The 23,792-nt window shown below is 41.6% G+C and overlaps 1 protein-coding gene across 2 annotated transcripts in view; it reads right to left on the bottom strand.

Annotated features, from left to right (window-relative positions):
• Nucleotides 1-9,286: 9,286 nt before the first annotated feature.
• Nucleotides 9,287-23,792, bottom strand: part of Ankrd13a (ankyrin repeat domain 13A) — a 33,822-nt gene continuing 19,316 nt past the window's right edge. Inside the window, exons 7-15 of one of the 2 annotated variants that reach the window (XM_047561874.1) lie at nt 21,100-21,166; nt 19,641-19,722; nt 18,669-18,730; nt 17,811-17,944; nt 16,974-17,131; nt 16,216-16,320; nt 13,623-13,783; nt 11,998-12,065; nt 9,287-11,326 (exon numbers count right to left, since the gene is read on the bottom strand). In XM_047561874.1, the coding sequence (XP_047417830.1) occupies nt 11,131-11,326; nt 11,998-12,065; nt 13,623-13,783; nt 16,216-16,320; nt 16,974-17,131; nt 17,811-17,944; nt 18,669-18,730; nt 19,641-19,722; nt 21,100-21,166 (1,033 nt within the window). In that variant the 3' untranslated portion in view covers nt 9,287-11,130. The remainder of the gene's footprint in view (nt 11,327-11,997; nt 12,066-13,622; nt 13,784-16,215; nt 16,321-16,973; nt 17,132-17,810; nt 17,945-18,668; nt 18,731-19,640; nt 19,723-21,099; nt 21,167-23,792) is intronic. The other variant, XM_047561875.1, reaches the window with a different exon arrangement.

The raw sequence follows: 23,792 nt of genomic DNA, 5'->3' as shown, positions 1-23,792 counted from the left end.
GGAAGAGTTGTTTAATAGGTAGAGAATTTTTCTTGGCAATAATGAAAGATTTTAGGTCTAGATAGTGGTCTTAGTTACACAGCATTGTGAATGTATTTCATGTATTTAATGCCATTGAATTGTATGCTTGCAGCTGAGGAAAAATGTTATGTTTTATATATTAATTTAATATTAATTCATTCATTGGCAGCTCCCCCCCAAATTCTCCATTTTTTTCTTTTGTTTCTATAGAAAGAAACTATAGATGTGAGTGTGTCTCCTGAAATGTTGTGACCTGAATATGCATATATAAGTCCCTCAGTCTATAGTCATGCAATTATTTATTACACAAGCATTTATTGAGCACCTACTATGTGTAAAGCACTTATCATGCTAGACCATGGAAAAAAGAAGGTTACAAAGATGAATAAGTTTCAGATTGTGCTCTGAAAGTAGGGTTGCCAGATTGAGCAAATAAAAAAATACAGAATATGTTATTCCATGCAATCTTTGGGATGCACCTTTACTAAATATTATTTCTTGTTTATCTGGAATTCAGATCTGGGTGTCCTGGAAGCGTATAGTCCAGTTAGCAAGATAAGAGTTGTTCAGAAATCACCAAAATACGAGGTCTAATGAAACAAGCATCAAAAGATCAAGAGCTGTGAGAATTTTGTGGTAGAGATCATCATATGTAATTCCGAATGGGTCCCTCTGTTGGAAATGTGCAAATATATGCAAAGTTCTTAAGTGGAGAAAACCGGCTGTTTTCTCTCTTTTCACTGTTTTTCTTCCCCCTTCAACCCTTTTTGACAAACATGTTTCTCTTTTCCTTCCTCAACATTACTGCACATCCGTTTATTGAAGAAAATTTGGGAACCAGTTCAATGATGGGCAGCACAAAAAAAGAATAGAAATGCAGGCATTTCAATAATACACAAACATGATGTCTAGGGTCCATTCCAAACCCACTCTCCTAAGGCATATTTCCCCAAACAAAAATATTATAGCTAACATGTAGGCCATTTACAATGTGTGACGTCAAGAATTTTCTTAATTCAGCCCTCGAACAACTCGGAGGTCAATTCTGTTATCATCCTCATTCTCTAGATGCAGGCACTGAGGATCAGAGCTGAGCACTGTGCTCATTTAACTACTAATGCTTAGGCCTCCACTCCACGACCTATTTCTACTTTTAAACACACTAGAACCCATCATGAACTAACTGACCTGCCAGGAAACATCCCCGAGAGAAGTTAAAGAGGGTCCTAATTTTGCCTAAAGAGAAGCATTCTCCATCCTCCTTTCTGATGGAGGTTCTTTTAGGGCCCAACATTCCACCAGTTCCCAGGGCCAGATCTCTGCAAAGGTAATCCACCAGCCTGATGGGGATTGTCTCCCTGATGTCTAAGTTCAGTACCCCGTGATTATTTTACTCTATAGCATCCATTGCAATTTCAAGTTATATAATTCTCTCTTTGTGGACTGTTGATTATCTGCCTTCCTAAGTAGACTAAAAGTTACATGAGGACAGGAGAGTGGTCGGCACTTAATTTTTCTTTTCAGTACTGGGGATTAAACCCAGGGCCCTGTTGCATGCTAGGCAAATGCTACACTGAGCTACATTCCCAGGCCAATTTAAAAATAAATATGTAAATGAAGACACTCCCCTGTGGGATCTCATGCATTTGGGTATAACTATCTAGAATACTTTCCAATATCCCCTTTGCAGGGCTTGTGCATTTTGAGGTAGATACTACTGATCCTGCCACAAATCAAGCCTGAACAGTGACATGAATCCATATGTGAGTTGGTAGAGCCTCCACATTTAGAATGTATAATATCGGGGTCAAGTTCTAGCGCTGCCACTTACCACATGTAGCCTGGGGCCAGACACTAAGCTCAGTCTCCTCGTTTGTTCAGAAACATCCATTGAGCCTACTGGGCTACTCTTCTCTCTTTAGGGAGCAGTGAGCAAGAAGAAAATCACCGCCTCCTGGACTTTACATTCTAGAGTGAATCGCAGGGACTCAGAAATATTACAAAATGTACATCAAATGTAAAGGGCAAATGGCAGTGAGTTTAAGGGCACTGGGGGTGAAAGAACGAGGGGAGGGAGTGTGCATTCTGAGGGAGAGGGCGAGCTGCAGTTTTAGAAAAGGATGTTCAGGTAAGGACTCCCCGAGGTGGCATCTGTAAAATGGGAACACTATTTTTCAGGCCTGTGGTGTAGATTTCGTAAGAAAAGGCATGGATTGGTACACACGCACACGTCCATAGGTCCAGAATGGACCTAAGAGACTTCTACCGAATGATGCCAACGTGGGTCACAGAGGATGCGTAACGGCGGTGGAACGCGGCCCGGGATGGCAGATAAATCTGCGCGGAAAATTGGCCTGGGCGGAACGTTAATCCGCGAGGAACCTTTGCAGGTTCGGAACCTTAGTCGGAAGGTACAGTCACCCTGGCAACGACGCGCACCCGGCGGATGGAGGCTGCGGAAAGCGGTGCTGGGGTCGAGGCAAGGGCGGGGCTTGTGGCGGAAGTGGCCTCTTTGCTACTGGTGCCGCGGAATATGATGCGTCCGGTGTTTCTGGGCCTGGGCCTGGGCCTGGGCCTGTGCAGCCTCCTGCTGGGGCAGGCGGAGGCCCCAAGCCCGGTGGAGCCGCCAGAGCGGAGCCGGCCGTATGCGGTGCTGCGCGGGCAGAACCTAGGTGAGCATCCACGGGCGACGGGCGGTGGTACCTGCGCTTCCGCAGCTACGGTCTGCCGGAACCTGCACGCCGGGCGGACGGCGAAACGGGGGAGATGTGTGAGGGCTGGGCGGCAGGTGGGGCCTCACAGGGAGCCTCGAGACCCTCTCTCCGAAGGCCTGAATTTTGCTGCTCAACACAAGACCCGAATGTGCTGAATGTGCCTAAGTGAACTGGAATCGGACAACCTGCATCTCAACCTGGGTGGCCCCTGTGTGGTTGCGTGGGCTTAGGCCAGGCAACGAGGCGCATCCTGAACCCCTTAGCACCCTGCCAAGTAGCTTCCACACATTGTCAGGATTTCTTAGCCTGGATACTACTGACATGTTGGAGCAAAAGATTCTCGGGTGGAGGGGAGGCTGCCCTGAACACTGTAGGTTGTTCAGCACCACCCCCAGTTTCGATCATCAGAATGTCTCCAACTTGTTGCCGGTGAGCTCCGGCTGAATGTCCCCGGGATTGAGACCAATGATTGCACTACTTAGTGTGCAATCTGTGTTATCTTCAAAGAGATGACTGCAGAAATTGAATGTACTGGGCGCGGTGGGGCACACCTATAATCCCAGCGGCTCGGGAGGCTGAGGCAGGAGGATGGAGAATTCAAAGCCAACCTCAGCAAAAGCAAGGCGCTAAGCAACTCATTGAGACCCTGTATAAATAAAATACAGAGTAGGACTGGGGATGTGACTTGGCTGAGTTCCCCCCAAGTTCAATTTCCGGTACCCACCCCCCAAAAAAATAAAAAATAAAAACAACAACTTAACAGTGTGATGTTGTAACATCCCAGCAAGTGGAGACCAATTTTAGGTATCCCTGACCAGGAATGCTTAGTAGGTAAAGGGAGCTGCTGATTCTGGCCAGAAAGGATAAAAATTACTCCTTTACCACTGGTAGTTCCAGAAACATGGCCCTAGACAATTCTGTGCAGTGGGTATTTTTATTTCTCTTTTTTTTAGACAAGGAAACAGACACTGAGAGGTTGGGTGACTTGTGTGAGGTTATGTAGCTTGTAAATGTACATGGAAACCCAGATAGTCTGAGCCCAAACCCTGTGCCATGTTGCTGGACTAGACCATAGTAACAGTGCTTTTTTATAATATACTTATGGTATGTCCAGCAATTTGTTGAGCACTTTTTTATTTATTACCTCAAATAATTCTTTTTAAGTGGGTGTCATTTGTCCCATATGACGGATGCAGAAAACAGTATTCCCTTATGGGAACTGACCATAAGGATGGAGTGAAATAGTCTTAATAGGTTCTGTCTGAACCTGCCAGTCAGACAACTGATACTACATGCAAAGTACAGGGAGAGGTGGTAGAAAGATGAGCAGGAGAATCAATCAAGCCCCAGATAGATAGGTAGCTATCCCAATAGATATTATATACCTCATAACACAGCTTTTATGCTGTTTTTAATTTATTTTAAGAAGGTTGCCATCCCCATTTCTGTTGTCAGAATTTCTGCTTTGGGAGTTTTAATTTTTTAGAGTCCTTCTAAATGCAAGAAAATGGTTTAAGCAAAATAAGACAGTTTTGAATCTAATTACAGTCAGAATTTTAGAAACTTGGAATTCAAGACTTTTCACAAGGGCTATTTTGAGATATGACATTAGGTGACATAAGATGTAGTTTGTTTTTTTTTTTTTATAAAAACCTTAAAGATACTTCTAACCTTTTGGAGATATGGTACACTGTCTTTGTCCCCTTTTCTCCTCTTCTTCTCCGTCACTCACCAAAAAGACATGATCTTTCCATATAATAACTGGGTTAAGTGTGGATGATGATGGGACAGTAGGAAAAAGTCACAGATACTCTGAATTTACTAATCCTAAGAAAACCAGTCAAATGTTGGTTTTCCAGAGGAACAGTAACTAGATTGGAAAACAACCATGATTAGACCCCATCAGGAACCTGGGTTGGGCCCACTTGCTTACAAGTAAGCACATGTAAATGTGTTTGCTTATTAATGGTAACAGCATTTTGAATGCTTCCTAAGATCTCTGAGATAGTCATTAAAACATGATTGCACATCATTGCTGCTATTGGAGTAAACCTTCTGGCAGGTGACTGGTGAGTAGTTTAAAGCCCAGGTCCTTATCATCCTGTACTAGCAGGGCTCAACTTGAGTAGATAGTTGTAGATTCCACTTCTCACCTGAGCACCTTGAAAATTTTAGTTGGGAACTTTTTTCCCAAAAACATAATAGGTTTGTGCAGTCGGTTAATTGCTTCTTTGGTGAGAAGATCCTGGTCAAGACAAGAGATTGAAATATTTTTTTCTTTACTGAATTTCCAGGTCTTCCTAGTGGCTTCCCAGACATAGTTGGGCTCCTTGCATCTGTTCTTATCTGTTTGTAGACAGATTATTCTCCATATGGCAGCAAGAGGGATCTTTTCCCCAGCAAAATCAAAGTATGTCTCCTTTGCCTGCAGTCCACCAGTGTCTTCTCTTTAAATTTAGGGGGGAAGTCCTCGTTTTTTTCATGATCTCCAGGTCCCTGCAAACTGGCTCCAGCCTTCCTGTCTGGCCTCCTCTCTTGCCTCTCTCTCTTTGCTCCTTCCATGCTTGCCCCCTTTTCTTCTGGCCTTTTTCTGATCCTTGGGAAGACAGTACTCTCCCTGCAGAGCTGCACACAGCTGCTCCTTCCTGTTATTAAGGGCTCAGCTTTTCTGTCACCTTCGGTCCTTCTTCCACCACCCTGCCTGCTGTGACCCCCCCCCCCCACCGCCATCATCATCACATTACTGTGTTCTTCATGGCATATCAAGGTATGTCAAAGGCTTTTACTTATGTTTCACTGAGTAAGGGTTTATCCACAGCTCTCACCCCTACACCTGGCAGTAAGTGGCATTTGACAAATCATAATCAACAGATGCATGAATTGCAGAACTGGAGCTGCCCTTAGGAGGTAACCTGTTTTCTCTTTGCAGTGTTGATGGGGACCATTTTCAGCATCCTGCTGGTGACCGTCATCCTTATGGCATTTTGTGTCTACAAGCCCATTCGGCGTCGGTAACAGCCAAACAAGCAAGTTCTGCCACAAGTTTTTGGGAACAGGAGAAGTTGTGTTGCACATGGGCCAATGGAGAAGTTGGAATCAGAACTTTTCTACTTGGAAATGACCTTTGGTCATTTGGTAAAAGCTAAATGATTTAGAAAAAATATCTATTAGTGATTTTTTTTTCCCCCTAACATCATAATGCAAATAATTGGCTGCTGAGTCTGCTTCTGGATATTTCTTTTTATTTCTGACTGTACTTGTCAAAAGACCAGAAGCTCCAAGGTTCAGTGCAAAGATGGTGTGCTCAGGAGAAAGAAAACATGGTAACCCCGTGTCTGTAAGAACCACACTGGAAAGGACTAACTGTTAATGCTTGAAATAGTAATAAGGGGAAGGCTTAACCTGTAGACATTCCCTGCATTAGAGCCATCTGGTCACAGCAGTTTAAGAATCACATTCTTCATTCTACTGAGTTGACTGAAAATGCCCTGGTTGCAAAGCAGTGTCCACTGTGGGGAACTTGGGCCTGTGACTACCTGCATTCAGCTCTGCACATGGATGTCCCCACTGAAGTCAGGGTCACATCAGGTAGGCCTCTTACCATGTGTACCCTTGGCATGGAAGACTCTGGGATTGGACTGGAAATGTGACTAGTTGGACCCTCAGAAAAAGAACTCCCTCCTGTTCAGGGACGTTGATCTCCTTTGTATAGTACTTAGGTCTTTCTAACCCATGGCCTAAAGCTTGTGGTGGGTGGCTTTTCAGATTGGGAACCTGAGACTTAGCAGGAACCCGCCCTGTGCAGTCTTGGGTAAGGAGGACTCAAGAAGTGCATTTCCACTGTGGGTTGCTGTATGTTTACACAGATTTGATCTCAGCTTTAAAAAATGCTGCCGTTAGTTTGCACTGCTGGTGAACTGGATTTTTACCCCTATTGAAATGATACTTCCATACTTATGGAGTGGTTATGACTATTTATTTTAAAGGTAAGGTGCTAGATTTAATTTTGTCATGAAGTTGAAATGCTTATCTTGTGCTATTTCGCACAGCACTGATATTTTTTCTTTTCTCAACAACCTGCACTTAATGTGAAATAACTGAGGGATACTGTAACAATTTGACCTAAGGATTTTGTTTAACCTTATAACATTGAGCCATTAAGATGTTCTTTGTTCTGTACTTTTGAGCAAACTGTCAATTAAAATGAAAGCAAAACCCTATATGCTGTTTTACTTTGCGGGTGTGTGTGTGTGTAAATCTGATTTCTTAAGGAAGCACTGTGAATTGAATTTTAAATTCATGTGAAATAACCTATATTCACTAGACAAGGTGCTAATTTTAAAAAGCTGAGCCATACACTTTTGGGTTAAGATTTAACAATTCTCACCTTTTTGATTTTGATTTCTACTTTGACTGTAAAGGGATTTAGAAGGCATTTTTAATGTTCAAATGTATGTGTTTTACTTGGGATTTATAATTCAAATTTTATGACAGTTGGAAAATGTGATGTGGATATTTACTGATTTTTGGAAAAAAATTGATTTAGGTTTCTGATCTCTGTGGTCAGCTTAATATTCTAATATTTTGTATGTATCTATTAGATCAAGTTTATTTATATCCTTTTGCTTTCTTTTATCTTAGTGGATTTTTTAATTCATTTCATCTACTTTATCACCAAGAGTGGTTTTAAAGTATCATAAAATGGGAGTTTTTTAAAAATTTCTTTTGATTAATCAATTAATGCCTACTTTATGTATTTTGAGACTGTATGTTTCAGTAAATGTAATAATTTTTAAGGAAAAAAAAACTAAACCGTAATCAACTCTTAGACTGGGTCCAGGTTAGAAGGCTTGGATTCTTGTCCCATCTCTAATTATAAACAGGCTTAACTTCTTTTGAGCCTCAGTTTTCTTATCTGTAAAACAGTAGTGTACACAGTCTTTTAATTGTTGTGATTCTCCAGTGATGTGGAAAATAATACAAATATAGGAAGAATCACCACAGCTGGACTGTCCCTTGGTCACTGACTATGGGATACTGAGACTGGCATTTACAAGAGTTCAGTCCCAGGAACGCACACAGCCATTACCACCTCATCTGGAAGAACATTTTGAAATACTGCTTATGATGTTGTTTGCCATTTTTAGAATTTTAAAATGAAGCAGTAAAAATTTGCCAAGCAGTTAAATCTTGTGACTTGCTTTTTTGCTTAGAATTACCAGTTATCTGTTCCAGTTTTCTGAAACAACTGTGCAATAATGATATTCCACACACAAATCCAAAACCCATCCGTGTTCCAATTTTATCATCTGTATCAGTCCAAGAAAATAATCTTTGCAGAAAGAGGCTTTTTGCAGAGGGATATAAAAACATCAATTTCTGGGGGAGAAAATTATACTGCACTCAAGACTGGCCAGCTAGTACTTTCAAATAGATTACTTCCCTAGTCTTCATCTTTGGGGGTATGCTTGTCAAAGTCCCAAACCGTAGACCTCCTAACTAAACCATTCTCAGAATACTACCTGTGTAGCCAGATGAATGCATGTGATTCACCTGCATCAATAAGAAAATGTTAGCAAACACAACTTTCTCTTAAAGTTGAGGTTCAGAACCTCCCAGTGCTGCTTGAGATCTGAGGACTCTTGAGTACTATTATCATATTACACTTTTCTCAACTGGACTCCAGTCTTAACCTATGCCTATTTCTAGACATAGGTCAAGGTGGGACTTTGAATTCCCATCACTTACTGCACCATAATCACTTGAAAATTTCAGTCCATCTTTCTTGATTGCTATCTGTGGTCAGCAGGAGGCTGGGAAATTTACCTTACTGTCATTACTGAGAGTAGACTTCTACTTCCACGACACCTAACATTACATACAGTGTGATAGGCTTCTTTACAGAACTTAGTTCTTACAGTGTCTTAAGAGCAGAAGTTGCTCAGTTAAAGTTTCTGCTGCTATTGGGCCATTCAAGCTTGAATGAACCTAGAGTTTAAAAAAAAAACAACTATTGTTGTTAAATCATCCATACACATTGGACCTCTTGACCTAAGAAGAATAAGTTTTCTTCACAATGTTCTCGTGGCTCAGTGAATTGGTGGTTACTTTCCCCCAAAAGCAAAGCACCTTTTCACATCTTCCCAGAAATATCAAAGCCTCATTTCCAGGACTCAAATAATTTTTACTGGCCATGACTTTTTTGTTTTAATGCCAACATATCAAGTGTAAGTTGAGTCTGGAAGCCTTAGGTATCATCTGGACGTGTACAGATAGCCTCACAAAGCACTCTGGCTTCAAAGGAGACAGTATGTTAAGCACGCCCTCTTTGCCTCCACCAGAGCCACTGCACCAGGACGCTGCTGCAGAGCTGTCTGAGCATCCAATGCAGGAGGCTTTTCCTTTCCATTGGAACAAGTTGTGTGGCACACGTGGGCTGTGTGGCTTGGCAGGAAGGCTGACCCAAGTGTGCTGCTTTGTAACTATACAACTGAGTGGCTTGTTCCCGTGACCAGAAAACAATGCAAAAAGAGACAAGATTCAGACTGAATAGGATACTGTATAAGCACCCTCTACAGAAGCAGTCTTTATTTCATTTTAAGAGAACACATAGGAAAAATGCTTTGACAGGTTGGCATGATGCTCAGTTCCTTTTTAAGTGACTTCCTAGGGGGAAAGTCAGAGACTGGGAAGCAGAGCAATGGAATGCAAACACAGAAATTGCCTATGATTCCCCTTAGAGAGTAAATGACGTGGCCTACCTACAGCCATTCCCAAAGTGTCTTCGCTCACAGTAAATGCCAAGTAAACAAAACGCCAAGCTGCATATGAAACAAAGGTGACGTTGCCTATACTGGCCTCCTGTGCTGAGGCGTTTTGGTCAGACCATGACAAAAAGGCAGATGGCAATATGGAATTAAAAGCACAATTCATTGTGTGTAGGAACCTCCTACTGGCAACACTAATGTAAGATACAGACATTAACTGGAACGGTAGTACGTTTCTCTTCCTATCCTGAAAGGAGCGTAACAGGAAGTAGATGTGAAACAGAGGAGGATATTGTTTACCAGGTTATTTCAGTGCAGCCTGTGGGAATGAACATGTGGGCCAGAGGGAGAGGTGCCCTCAGCTATATTCCCCAGGGGTCGGTCTGTGATGCGATGGGTATTTACAGGAGGGTTAGACAAAATAGTTAACTACTAAAGGTATCCAAAAAAGGCCTGAGAAAATCTGGTTAAAATGTATAACCTTGTATTGCTACTGATGGGAGTAGTCATTTTTTTATCTCTTTTAAAAATAATAAAAAGATTCTGTTAAAAAATATATTCATCCAGAAAGATGTTGATTTGAACTCTAAAAAGCAACGTGGAATTCATTTTTCCCTTTTGAGTGAAGAGCCATTGAGCTCCATATTAACTCCCTTTCTAATTTCAAATCCATCCCTATCCATTGCGTGAGACTAGGACATGCGGCCGGTTCTTCCTTAGCTTCTTCCTGGAAATTCTTAACAGAACAGGTGCAGAATTTCACCCTTGGTTTAGTTTCTGCTGTTCTGTGGCCAGCTCTCCCAGTTCAAGAATAAGCCATGGGTTCCCCTAGCGGCTCCTTCAGAGACAGGATTAGCTGCCTTTGATTTAGCCTGGAGGATCCTGCTCTCAAAGGAACTGCCTTTACAAATTCAAATCAGATCCCTCAGTGCATGGAGTGAGGTGGTTTCAAACCTATTAGTGATTTTTAAGGCTAAGGCAACATCCGTGGTCATCTGTATATCTTAATTTGATGCAAATAGTTAACCATAATCTAAAATAGATCCTGTACATATCTCCTCTTTAACTTTAGCTGGGGGTGGAAGGAATGGATTAAGGTGGAGATGGAGGAGGAATAATGACAATGTTCTAGAAACCCTATATATAAAGGTAAAAATAAAGAATAGATCTGCACAACCCATTTCTTTGGTGAACAGTAAAGGTCTCAGATTCTCATAAACCACTCTACAAAGGCTGCTGCTGCTGCTCTCGTGTATAAAAGCACCCTGACTCTGCAATAACTTGTTTTGTTATCACTCCTTGATAAAAATGTATCTACAAACCTGCAGGGATTGGGGTTTTTGTCTAAAGCTGGTAGTAAAAATGTGACCTGCAAGCCAATACAGCTAATGGAAAGTGACGATGTTCTTCTCCCCTCAGCCTGGAGATGGGGCCTGCCAATCCCCTGCTCCTCTCCACTCCGGGGAATGTCCTGGAAGGACCTGGTAGTCCTGGTCCTGCACCTCTGTGTAAAGCAGGGGCAGCTGTCATCTGCACGAAGTGTAGGTCCTCAGCCCGGAGGCCTCAGTTGACACAGCACTCATGTGCAGCCCAGAGCCTCTGCTTGTGCAGCCCGTGGGCAGGGAGGTCTATTTCTCAGTGAGTGACAGTTGTAAGACTTGCTGGAGCTCAGCCTCCTCCTCCTGCAGACGAAGCTCCTGCTCCTCCAGCTCTTTGGCAGAGAGCTCCATGGCTAGCTGTAAGTCGCTGTCAAATCGGCTTGTCTCACTCAGGGCACCTGGACACGGGCCTTCTGTGCTGGTGAGGAGGCTCTCCTGGATGGCCCTGGGTTGGAAAAGGGGAAGAAGAGAGACCGTCATTACTCTCGTCATGGTGGCAGCTGCTTTTGGTCACTGCTTCCCAAGTGCACACCACTGGGCATTTTATACACACACTGCCATTAACCTAGGGGGTGCAGGTGCTGAACTCAGATGAGAAACCCCAAACTCAAAGAGTACTGCCCAAGATCACCTGGCTGCTAAGTGATGAGGCTGTGTTGGAAGGCAAAACCCAGGTTCTTCATAACACTTTCTCACATATCTCTAAAGTACAAGAAAATGAATCGCAGTTTTTCCCTTAAAAAGTACTTCTATAATCATCTCTGTATCTATTCCTCCAAGTGTGATAATCTTTAACATTGTATAAACTTCCCACCTGCATACCTAGACCCTATGATCAGACATCATAGAACATCAAACCAATGAGAAAACATTTACTTGATGCTTTTTTGCCAAGGGCACAGACCTGTGAACCAGTCAGCAATTATCACCCGTTCCTGGAAAGGCACTATCGAGTTCAGAGATAGTTTAATGAATAACAGCCAAAGAGGAAGCACAAAAGTTAACACATTAAATCTCTCCTGCTAGGTACTGGGCCATGCATCTGCCTGTGTTTTATTAAGTGCCTGTCAACCTTGGTTTGACAAAAGCCACATCACTAAGAATCATGTCAATTACCTCTCATACTGGGCCTCATAGCTCTGTGTCGGGCTGATCCCTCCATTCGAAGCTGGTCCAGAAAGTTCCTAGCAAAATCAAACACAACAGACATGAATACCTCTTAGAAGGAATAATTACTGTGCTGATAAGGAAGCCGAAGCAGCAAGAAATAAAAGGTAAAATATTTACCTACCAATTATTGATAGTTTGGTGTGAAATACTAAGAAGGACTTGGGTTACCTCAAAAATATCTCCCAAATGTCAGGGCACATATGGTACTACCATACAGTACTACACTGATTAACGACGACCACCATACTTTACACAAAAATCAATCTAATGAATACAGCTAAACTTGGGCAACATTTAAACAAAGCAAGTTTTCAGGGCGGAAGACATAATTCACTATTTGTCATCCTTAACCTTGGCTATTCCCCTTGTCTAAACTAATATCAATAAGGTTTCTATAGATACTGGGTTTGGAAAAGCTAAGCCTACTTACATGGGGAAAGGAAGAGTGTAGTGGGCTGACACTGATGGTTTGGACCTAGACCTTCTACCAAGAGCCTCCCAAGGGGAACACGCCTGCTCTGGCCTTCAATCCAGCAGCCTCAGAGAATTGAATGGGTCCATGAATGGGTCTATGGTGGTATCAGGAGGAAGTGAAGGAGGGAACTTGGCTTTCTCAAGCTCTAAGACTTGAGGCTAAACCAGAAAACCAAAAGTCTGAATGAGTGGAGATGCTAGAATGTGGGTACTATTCTCAAAGCTTAGCAACCCCAGGAGGATAAGGCAGGGGCTGCTTCACCAAAGAACTCCCAGCATACCTGCAAATACCTGCTGAGAGAACAATGGAAGGAAAAAGACAGTGAGGATCAAACAAATGGACAGCAGGAGTCCAGGACACATCAGAGGGTGGAAAAGTAGACCAGACCCACCAGAGTAGAGCAGAGAAACCACAGAAGGGAAAAGACAGAGGAGCTGATGCTGGAGGAGGACCTGAGGCTTCAGATTGTCACAGGCAGGTGAGGTCTGAAGAGACCACCACATCGGATACCAAAAGGCCACTATTCTTCCTCAGGTCTGTCCTGTTCTTAGCTCTACTTTTTGCTAGACATGCAGACAGTTTAAGGGGATGATGCTTCTCATGAAGGAATACATATGAGTCAAAGAATTTGTACACAGAATCAACAACCATTTTCATCACACATTACTAAGGAACCACCACACCATGCTTGTTCTTTCCTGGGGAGGAGGTTGGGATTAAAAGCCCACTACTACCTCCACCTAAGACTACTGACAAATAGTATTCCAGGAAAAATACAATAGTATAATTCTGAAATTACTACTTTGATACTAGAAAATTATAAAGCACACACCCCGAAAAGTACATAATTATTAGCTACACAGGTGAACATAACAGAAAAAGGAAAGTCTGTCTGAAGACGCCGTGTGAATGATGCTGGTGGGGTTACGTTAGATGGTCCCTTACATAACGAGGTCGTGCAGAAGACCAGGTGTGTAAAACATAAAACCATCTACATGTATACCGTGACTGTGCCAAAGTGGAGTAAGTTTCCGGTGATAGTCAAAACCAGAGGGTAACACCTCTGATGCCCTGTCATTCGTCCTGACAAACACACCTGACTCCTGCTGGACTCCAGGAGGCTCTGCTGGATGGCAAACTGCATTATCTCGTAATCTTCATCCTGCAAATGCACATTTCTGCCATTGTCTTGAATGTGATAAGATTCAGGAATTTCAAACACAGACTGATCAACCTCAAAGTTCGTGACCTGGGAAGCTGAAACACAAAAGGCAACCATCCAGGGTCCAAGTTCATTATAACAACTTTTCAAACTTCTAGGGGGGAAAACGTTTGTTTTGTTTTGGAGACAGGGTCTATGTTGCCCAGGCAGCCACGAACTCCTGGACTCCAGCAGTGCTCTTGCCTCAGCCTCCCAAAGTATCTGGGACTACAGGCACTCACCACTGTGACGGCCTAAAACAGACTGAACTAAAAAAGAATGAAAAGATCAAAGTCAAGTACTCAAGGTTTGCTATTATGTAAAAGATTTTAAGGAAAAATAATCATGACAATAAAAAGTATCAGAATGCACCTTTTTCTTTGTGCCCTGATTTTAGCAAACAAATTAATGCAGTCATAAAAAAATACAGAAGACTAACCCAGCACAGTGGTACATGGCTGTAATCCCAGGGACTCAAGAGGCTGAGGCAGGAGGGTTGCAAGTTCGAGGCCAGCATCAGCAACTTAGTGAGACCCTGTCTCAAAATAAAAAAGAAGGGCTGGAGATATGGCTCAGTGGGTAAGCGCCTCTCGGTTCAATCCTCAGTATAAGAAGGAAAAATAAAAAAAGACTACAGAATTAAAAGAGATTTCTTTCCTTAATTCTATTTCCAAACTCCACAGGAAATGAGGGTTTACTTGTGTATCCTTTGAGGACTGTGCTGTATGTCTATCTACGTGGGTGGTGTTTGTGTGTACACAGACATGTAGTCACACTAATGTGTTTTTCCTCTTTAAATATGAATATGGTAAACACATAAAAGGGAGTATATGAACTATCTTAACACTTAAAATAAAAAATAATAACAATAATACAAATGCCTGTGTCTCCTTCACGTAGCCTAAGACACAGAAAACTGCCCATGCATATCCCAGGTATGAGTCCCTCTAATGTCCCCTTCCCCCGCTGCGGTTTTCACTACCTCGCTCTTCTAAAGTGTCTGACTTCATGTGCATAATCTGAGAGGTTTGTGTAGCCCATTTTCACCTTGACATAAATGGAATCATATAGAATTATTCAAACTGGTTTTATTTTTCATTCATTCATTTCATTTCATATTCATTTCATTTTTAAGAAATATCAGTTTTGCTACACTTGGCTATAAATTTTTATTTTTACTACTATATTTTATTTGTGATATCTGGGCAATTTTTGAATTTTTGCTATTGTGAACAATTCTGTTAGTCATTACTTGGGGTCTCCAGATGCCCATGTTTCTCTGGGGTACACACCTTAAAATAGCTAGATCACAGGGTGTCACATCTGAATTAACTAGTTAATGCCAAGTGTTTTATTTTTCAATAAATTATTCCAATTTACAATTCCTGCCAAGAACAGATGAATGTTCCTTTGCTTCACAATCTCATGAACACACCTAATACTACCCAACTTTATTGCTGTGCGGAGTATAAAATTGTATATTATTGTTCAAAATTTTTATTTGAAATTTTAATTTACGTACACTAAAATGCTATAGTTTAATTCATCATACTGGTAGACTAAAAGGAGAAAAATCTTATGACCATCTCAATAGTTGGAGAAAAAGCATTTAATAAAAATCAGTAATGATGGCAAAAACCCTCAACAATGGGCTTGATCCCCAACACCTCAAACAACAACAACAACAAAAAAAAAAACAATTGTCAACAAACTAAGAATACAAATGAAAAATTTCCTTAACCTACTCAAGGATATCTAAAAAAAACCTACAACTAATATACTTAATAATTAAACGACCCTTGCTCCACTAAAGTCAGGGACAAGGCAAGGACGTCCATTCTTACCACTCTTATTCAACATTGAACTGGATGTCCTAGCCAGTCTGATAAAGCAAGAAGAAGAAAATAAAAGGCTTAAAGAATGGAAGGGAAGAATTAAAACTGTATGTATTCACAGACAAAATGATCAGGTATGTGAGAAATTCTAAGGAATCTACAAAAAAAGCTACCAGACATCAAATAAAATCAGTAATGTTACACAATACCAGGTCAACATTTAAAAATCAATTTCTATATAACTGAAAATATTAAGAAAACAGATCCATTTACAATAGCACCCCAAATATGAATTGTATTGACGGCACAGAAACATGAGGAAATAAATCTAGAATGCTCTCTGTGTTGACTGTGGTGGTGCCCAGATGCACATTCATCCAAATCCACTGAGCTGTCATGCTTTAAATGGAGCATTTGACTGTATGGACATTACTCTGAATAAAGCTAATTTTTAAGAACATACTGTCTTTTTAATACAAGAGGGATCGTATATATTCTACAAGTTGTTTTTTTTATTTAATCTAAACTAAATCTAAAATTCTCTCTTATCTGACAGAGATCTACTTCATAAGATACCCCCATTTCAAACTGAATAGTTCAATGACTAAATATATAAACTACTTCTAATCAGAAACTCAATTTTGTTTTCTTACCTGAATCAGCCTGCGTCCCTTCATTTTGAGTTTCTTCAGCAGTGCTACAGCCATTAACATTTCCAAAAGTAATCCGTGCATTTAAGACATGAAACAAGGGAATTTCTAATAAAATAAAAATTTTTGTAAATAAACTTATTGAGAATACTAAAAGTAATCCTTTACTGTGTGCTTACTAACTGGTACTATATCAAACACTTCTTAACATTATGATTTCACTGAATCCTCCTAACAACATACAGGGAAAAGAGACTCTGATTCAGAGAAATAAGTATTTTCTCCTCAAAGACAGTAGTGATTGAGTGACTGACCAGAATTCAGGTGTCAGGAATATTAAAATTCCTCACAAATAATAGGGATTATATAAAACATTATGCACTACTAGTTCAGGCCCTAAATTATATTTATGTTATCAAAAGATCTTGGTGTCAATTGTCTTAAGTAATTATCTAATTTGAAGTTTCACTTATTTTTGACATTAAAACAATGAATATATCAATTTTTCATGCCTTTTTAATCTGTCAGCACCATCTATAAATTGAACTGATGATTGGAGAGCTCCTAATTTTGATATGTAAAATGAACTCAGAATCAAGACACTTCTTTCAATCAAATCAAACCAGACAATAATCTAGACCCCTGCATTATTTATTGTGGGCTACCCCGTACCAAATGTGCTCTGATTCTGTGAAGCACATTCTGTCACCCACAAAAATGGGTAGAACTTACACACGTTCCTGAGTCTTATTTACTGATACCTATTTTGACAGGAAATCCAGGTGGGAATTCCAGCTTGATGAAATCTCTCAGTCTTGCAAAATGAGCACTAGTTCGAGCCATGAGGTCAATGATGGGAATGACCTGCTCCACCAGGGAGAGGGGAAACTCTTCGCACATCCACAGCGTCGCTTTAAACCTGCAGGATTTAAACCACAGGGGAGAGTATGTTACTGCTATGCAGTAAGCTAGACAATACCAGCCTCCTGCTCCACGTTCCTCCCCATACCTCCTCATTCAGCACTACTGAGGGACTGGACCCATGGGGGATTCGGGTCACCCTGGAATCTGGCAATGGGGAAAACAGCCTACATTACAACCTACCCATGGAGCAGTTGTAACTGATAGCAAGCATGAAGAATTTGATAGCTGCTGGAAATCATTTCACTTGGTTGACCCAGATTTGTTCAGAGTAAGAAATAAGAAAAAAGAATTCTTTTTCTCTTTTCTCTCGTTCTTTTTTTGTACTGGGGATGGAACCCAGAAGCACTTTACCACTGAGCTACATCTCCAGTCCTTTTTTGACTTTGGCACAGAATCTCTCTACATTTCCTAGGTTGACTTCAAACTTATGATCCTTCTGCCTCAGCCTCCCAAGTAGCTAGGCTTACAGTGTGCACCACTGCACCCAGCAGAAAATATTCTTATATCTACTCTATACTCATTTGGAAAAGGGACAATCTAGTATTAGTTTTCACCAGACAAGGTAATTTAAAAATTCTCTTGAAAGAAGAGGAGCACAGGAATGAGACCTAACGCCATAAACAGCATCTCTGAGACAATCTGTAAGTTAAAAGTAGCAACCAAATCACTCTTACTTTTGGGTTCTAATTGTCAGCTCCTTTGGCCTCCCGATGTCCCTGTCTTTCAGATCAAAGTCTTCACTGAAGTACTCTTCAGGCGTGATGGCTGTGGGGTTGTTTGCAGTGGCACACTCTGTGGTAAGGTCCTGCTGAGTCAGAACTCAGGAGAGTCAGAAGTGCCAAATGATACAGGTGGAAGCCTAGTGTACCGGGTCTCAAATGATATAGGTGGACACGTTAACCACCTACAGATCAGGAGGTTCCAGTCATTAACTTTTTGAAATTAAGTTACTGCATGGAACAAGAAAGTCGATAAAGGTCTTACCATGGCAAGTCTAATGGGTTTCCCCACTTTAAAATTTTTTCTACTCTCCTTTGCATTTTTACCTCCTGGTTGTAGAAAGAAATAGAGGAGACAGAAATATCTGAAAGTGTGTGAGACATGAAACGCTTGGAATTTAAGTGCTAGTTCTATCATTCTCAAGCTTCAACACTGGAAAGAAAAAAAATTTGTACCAACTGCAGGATAAAATCAGAAAATATTTGTTAAGGTGCTCTGTTACAATATAGTCCCAAATCCTTTTTAAGTGCTCTGTTTATAGAAAGGACCCTAGTTTATAATGGATGAGAGAGAGAGAGAGAGAGAGAGAGAGAGAAACACACCTGATTTCTATCTCTTACCCCTCCTCCAAAATCTATTTTCAAAGATTCACTCATCTAATTCTCATCCAAAAGATTTCAAATTCCAACTTGGGAGTTCTCTAATGTTTCTAAAGAGAGTGGCCTAATCGGGATCCAGTAAATGCCATCACAAGCATACATAAATTGATTCTTTTCAGTCAACTGAGCTGAAAGCATGTGGCTTCAACTTACCCCTTGAGCACCAAACTGGTGTTCCACAGTTCCCAGCAGAGATTCCAGTGGGTTCCTGTCCGCTGTAGAGGGAGGGAATGTTTAATGTCTAATATTACATCTGACTGTGACTATAGAAAAAATTCCTCATAATATTTTCAAGTTTTAGATCCAAGCTACCTACATTAGGAAATCCATTGATAGGCTGATCAAATCATCCATACCCTTTACAGTACATTTTTTATTAGTATCGCTAAACTAGAGGAACATCTATAAGAATTCAGCAGAATAGTGGCAAGAGTCTTGATTTAAGAGTGAGCCAGATTTGGATTCTAATCCCACCTCGGCCACTCACTTCCATATGGTCTGGGCCTCAGATTCCTGTCAAACCGGAGAATGGGCACAGTCATGGCAGTGCTGGTAGTTAACAGTGACCACATACTTAGCACATGCTGCAAGTGCTACAGGTTTGCATATCTAATTGTCTCAATAACTGAAAAAGGACGAGTATCACCTCCATTTCACTACCAAGGAAACTGAGGCATGGAGGATGTGTGACTTCACAAAGCCACAGAGCTGACAGAGTCAGGATGTGGCAACAACATATTGGCAACTATGTGGCTCAGAGCCCAAGTTCCACTCAAATCTTTCATCGCAATAGTTCAGACTAAATCACTTATTCCCATGATACTATCCTCCAACATCCTTATCTACTTTTCTTGGCTGAATATAACAATTGTTCATCATAACACATAAACAAACCCTCATGAATGGCTTTAATTACAGCTGAGCCAACTATGGGGAAACACTCCAAGAATGAGTCAGTCTCAGGAAATTTTCATAAAAAAGAAGTTAGGCTTAGGATTAGCATGTCCAGATCACATTACTGCAAACTTAACAGAACAAACAAAGGCTCTCTCTAAGTTGAAAAATACAGGGAAAAAAAGAAGCAGCAAAAATCAAAAGAGGTGGGAGGGAGGTGGCGGCGATTACCTTTGTACCTCTTCTTTTCCTCCTCAGTCAGATGTTCTGTGCGTATTTTGGTTATCACATTCACATTGTTTACTGTGTAGACCTTGAGAGATGTGTACAAAAGAAAATAGTGACACAGGGAATCAAATCTCAAACAATAAGCACAGCAAGAGCAAGAATGCTGAAGCAAAAAAAAAAAAAATCTAGCAAAATAAAAATGATAAATGGTTAACAATCATTAGGAACCTTCAGAGAAAATACCTAACTATCAACTTATAAATGCATCAGCAGATACTTTCCCATATTTGACAGTTTAACACCGAGGAGTTAATGGTGACAGGCTGCATCTTCCTACCTGCCCTTCTTGTTGCTCAACAGTCTCAAATGTCCTGCAACTAGGATTCCCAGCTGGGATCCTACTGTACTAAGGCCCCCAAACCTGACTCCTGAACTCCCACTGATCCGTGGTGATCTGACAGTACTGACTTAGCCATCTGGTGGGCAGAAGGAAAAGGAAAGAACACAGGTTCTCTAGACCTGTGAGAGTCAGGGAAAACCAGCAAGTCACTACTGAAAAGGCATTCTGTCTGCTGACCAAAATATATACACGTATCTCTTTTATAACTGCCAGGGGAAATGCTGTGAACAGCGGTGACTAGGAATATGGTGGTCTGGAAAATCAAATATAACAGTTAACAGCCAATTAACTGTAGATGCCATGTGTGGATTCCCAACACTGAAAGCTACAGAAAATACACTCAGCACGAGAACGACTATTTCTAAGTGCATCTTGCTGAGCATGACATAAGCTTTCTTTGCTCACTCAGAGGCCACCAGAGGACCCTGCAGCACCTGGCACCATCCCCACAAGCCATCAGTCCCTCTATACTGCAAAACTAAGGGAAGGCCAGCAAACAGCCTTCCAAATGACGAAATGCCAGATGACTCAACAGACAAACGTCTCCGCCATTACCGAGTTTTAAATTCACTGATGTCATGCAAATGGGCTGTGAGCCTTTTGTTACAATTAGGCTGATATTTAAAAAAATAGAGGCTTAGAATCAGCTAAAGAAATAAGTTAAAAAAAAAAGCAAGTAATACAGATTCACAAAAGCTATCATAAAACTTTTTTTAAAAAACACTCAGGTTATTAAAAAAAATGAAAAAGCATGTGAAATCTAATCCTTTTTCTTTTTTTTTTTTATTTTAAGCTTGTCCTTCCCACTGGGACAACTGGTACCTATACTCATTTTTCTACAACATTGTTTCTCTTTGGCATAGCTACAGACCTCCTCAGAACATGCTATCCCTTTTTCTGAAAGTCAATAAAACAAACATCCAAGTGAAAGACACATTAAACAGTACTTATTCCCCAGAGGACCTTCATGGCCCAGATGCATGAAAAAAATCTGAACAGACTCCTCATTTGCATAGAAGCTAAATAGCTATATTAAATCTTATTTTAAGAGTTTCCTTTTACCTTTGCTTCGTAACCATTAACAACTTCTGCTTTATCTGTCCTCCAGCCCCAGAATCCGGATTTAGTTCTGATAAAAAGTGAACACCACAAATTTCTACATGTACAATATGCCATTCAGATTTATCCCTGCAGCCTTTAGTTTTTCCCCCAGCTTAAGTTAGTGAAGGACACTTGGAAATCATGGTCCTATTGTCCACAAAAGGATGACAGATGGCTTAAACACCCCCATCCCCCTCCCACAGTTATTAATCAATTTGCCTCACTCCAGGCATAGACAGACTCCGTTCTTGGCTTCTTTACAAAAACTGCCAGCATAGAAGACAAAGGTGGTGACATTTATCGGACAGCTGTCCTAAAGAAGTGAGCGGAGATGACCAGCATCCAAGGGCTGGCCACAAGGAGATATCTGGGTCAGAGTGTTTATCTGGGTCATCTTAACCATGAGCATGAACATCAGAGGTTCTGTGTCCATAAGCAGCCACGGCTCCATCGAGGAATTCTTAACACAGTGAAACGCGGAGCATGCTGCTCTTAGGAAGAACATGATGGGCAGGAGCTTATCACTGTGGCGAGCTGCCTGGAGAAGCCATTAAAGCCTGAAAACCAGCTTGTGTATCACACATTTTCTCTGGCCTCATACAACAGGGGGAAAGGATGTTAAAAATGGCTTTGCGGCCCAGCTGTTGGTTCTAGTCTATGGAATTTCTTTGAAAGTAGCCCAGCATTCCAGTGGCAGCTGCATTGGTTATACGCCCAGAAACCCAGTTATTCAACTCTGTACTCCTGGAAAAAGAGTGTTTAGGAACCAGGAACAGCAAAGGGGTTCTAATTCTTCTTCAGAGCAGCTTTGCCTGGGAAATGCTACCATTCAGAGGGGACCCCTGAGCAGCCCTGCCGTTTGTCTAGGACATCACATCCTAGCTCTACTTGGCCCTGTGCAGGGAAAAAGCTTGCCTTCTCTGACCCTTGAGTGAAGCGGGACATCATGCAGGAAGCTCAGGGAACAGTCACAAAGAACATATGCAGGTATTTACATTTTGTGTTTTCAGTTTGCTTTTCTTCTAATGAGATTTGGTAAATGAAATTTGTCCGGATGGAATGTAATGAGATGTAAACGTGTATTTTAGCCCATCATAGAAGGAGGGGCCTGGGCTTTAATATCCCCTGCTGTCTACAATTAGTGCAAAATGACCCATGCAGGGATGGACAGGAATCCTACGGGATTATCCCAAGTGCTAGCTATCTCTGACTTATACTTCAGAAACAAAGGACCTGTCACAGGGGCAAGGGACAGTGGCCATACCTGATTAATAAACCACAGTCACTGTCTAGCCATCAATAATTAAAAATCAGTTAACTAATCCAACCCTCGGTTTGTCATCTTTTCATTGTCACTTGATGCCTGAGGTGGGAAACCACTGTTTCCTGGCACAAGTCATCAGAGGGACAGAGGGTGATACCCTCTGCTCCACCTCATCCTTCACGTAGGCTGATGGAGCCTTGCTGTGCCCTGGAGGACCCACAAGCTCAGGCACCACATCTCCTCTGGGCCATCCTGGCTTCTACTCCCTCTGCTTCCCCACTCTGAGAGCAGTTTAGTTAGTAAACTCTGTGGTTATGCCCTGACTTAAAACCAAGATTCTAATACCTCCTTGGCCCTTGGCTGACTGCATGCTCAGGCATCTGAAGAGGACAGAATCCCTGCCTCCCCCTTGTGCCCTTTCCACCTCTCGTGTCTACCCTGAGAACACCACACCAAAGGCCACTTGGCAGGCACGGTATATGGTGATCCCTACACAATCTGGAGGAAAGTTCTGAAGGTGGCAGGGAATGGTTTATTTGAGGTGGGAGGAGCATAATCTTTCAGAGAAGAGAAAAATCTAAAGGACAACCAGAGTACCAATGCAGACCAAAAATTCTTCAAGCATCAAGCTTTGAGTAACTGACTAGAAGAAAGAAATGGAGGAAAGTGACTATCACAAAATGGGAGAGAGCCAAGCCTTCCACATTCAATCAACGAACACTCACAACTCAAGTTAGGAGGAGACTTTTGTATCAGCAAACGTCACACTCAAGAGTGGCTCAAATCCTTGCTTGATGCACAATAAGTTCACTGATCACCATAAAAAAGCAGTTATCTTCCGGAAATTCTCACTCAGCAGCCCACTGCCAGTTGTGAAGGGAGAATTAGTTTGAAAGTTTTGACAACCCTATGACCACGCTAATACACAATGTGCCTTCCTCCTCAGTACAAATGGAATGCACTATCATTTCTCATCTGCACTCAGGGGGATAAAGCCAGTAATTGCCACACTCCCTTCATAAATTACACTTCGTGTTGACTCTAGCAACTCCACTGATGAACTACATTAGAAGAAATGTCTCTGAGTCACAGACTTTACAGACTTCATCTCGAGACTCATTCATTTCTTCTTTCAGCTAAGGAAATAGAAAAGCAGAAAGATCAGACTACGTGCCCAAAGTCACCGGTATTTAGTAACTCTGCTAGAAGCACTCAATCTTTCCCACTCTCATCTCTTCTCAGGAGCTATGGTGATGAGGACAGTCTCTTCGATAATCTGAGGTCACGAACAACCTTAAACCGAAGGTGCCCTTCTTATCTGCAGAGGCACACACTGGCACACCAGTCCCTAAACCCTACTGTCCCAGGAGGACAACAGCTATCAACTGGT

The sequence above is a fragment of the Sciurus carolinensis genome, chromosome 8 (assembly GCF_902686445.1).
Source record: "Sciurus carolinensis chromosome 8, mSciCar1.2, whole genome shotgun sequence".
Taxonomy (NCBI): Eukaryota; Metazoa; Chordata; class Mammalia; order Rodentia; family Sciuridae; genus Sciurus; species Sciurus carolinensis.
This window is presented reverse-complemented; position numbering and strand designations above follow the sequence as displayed.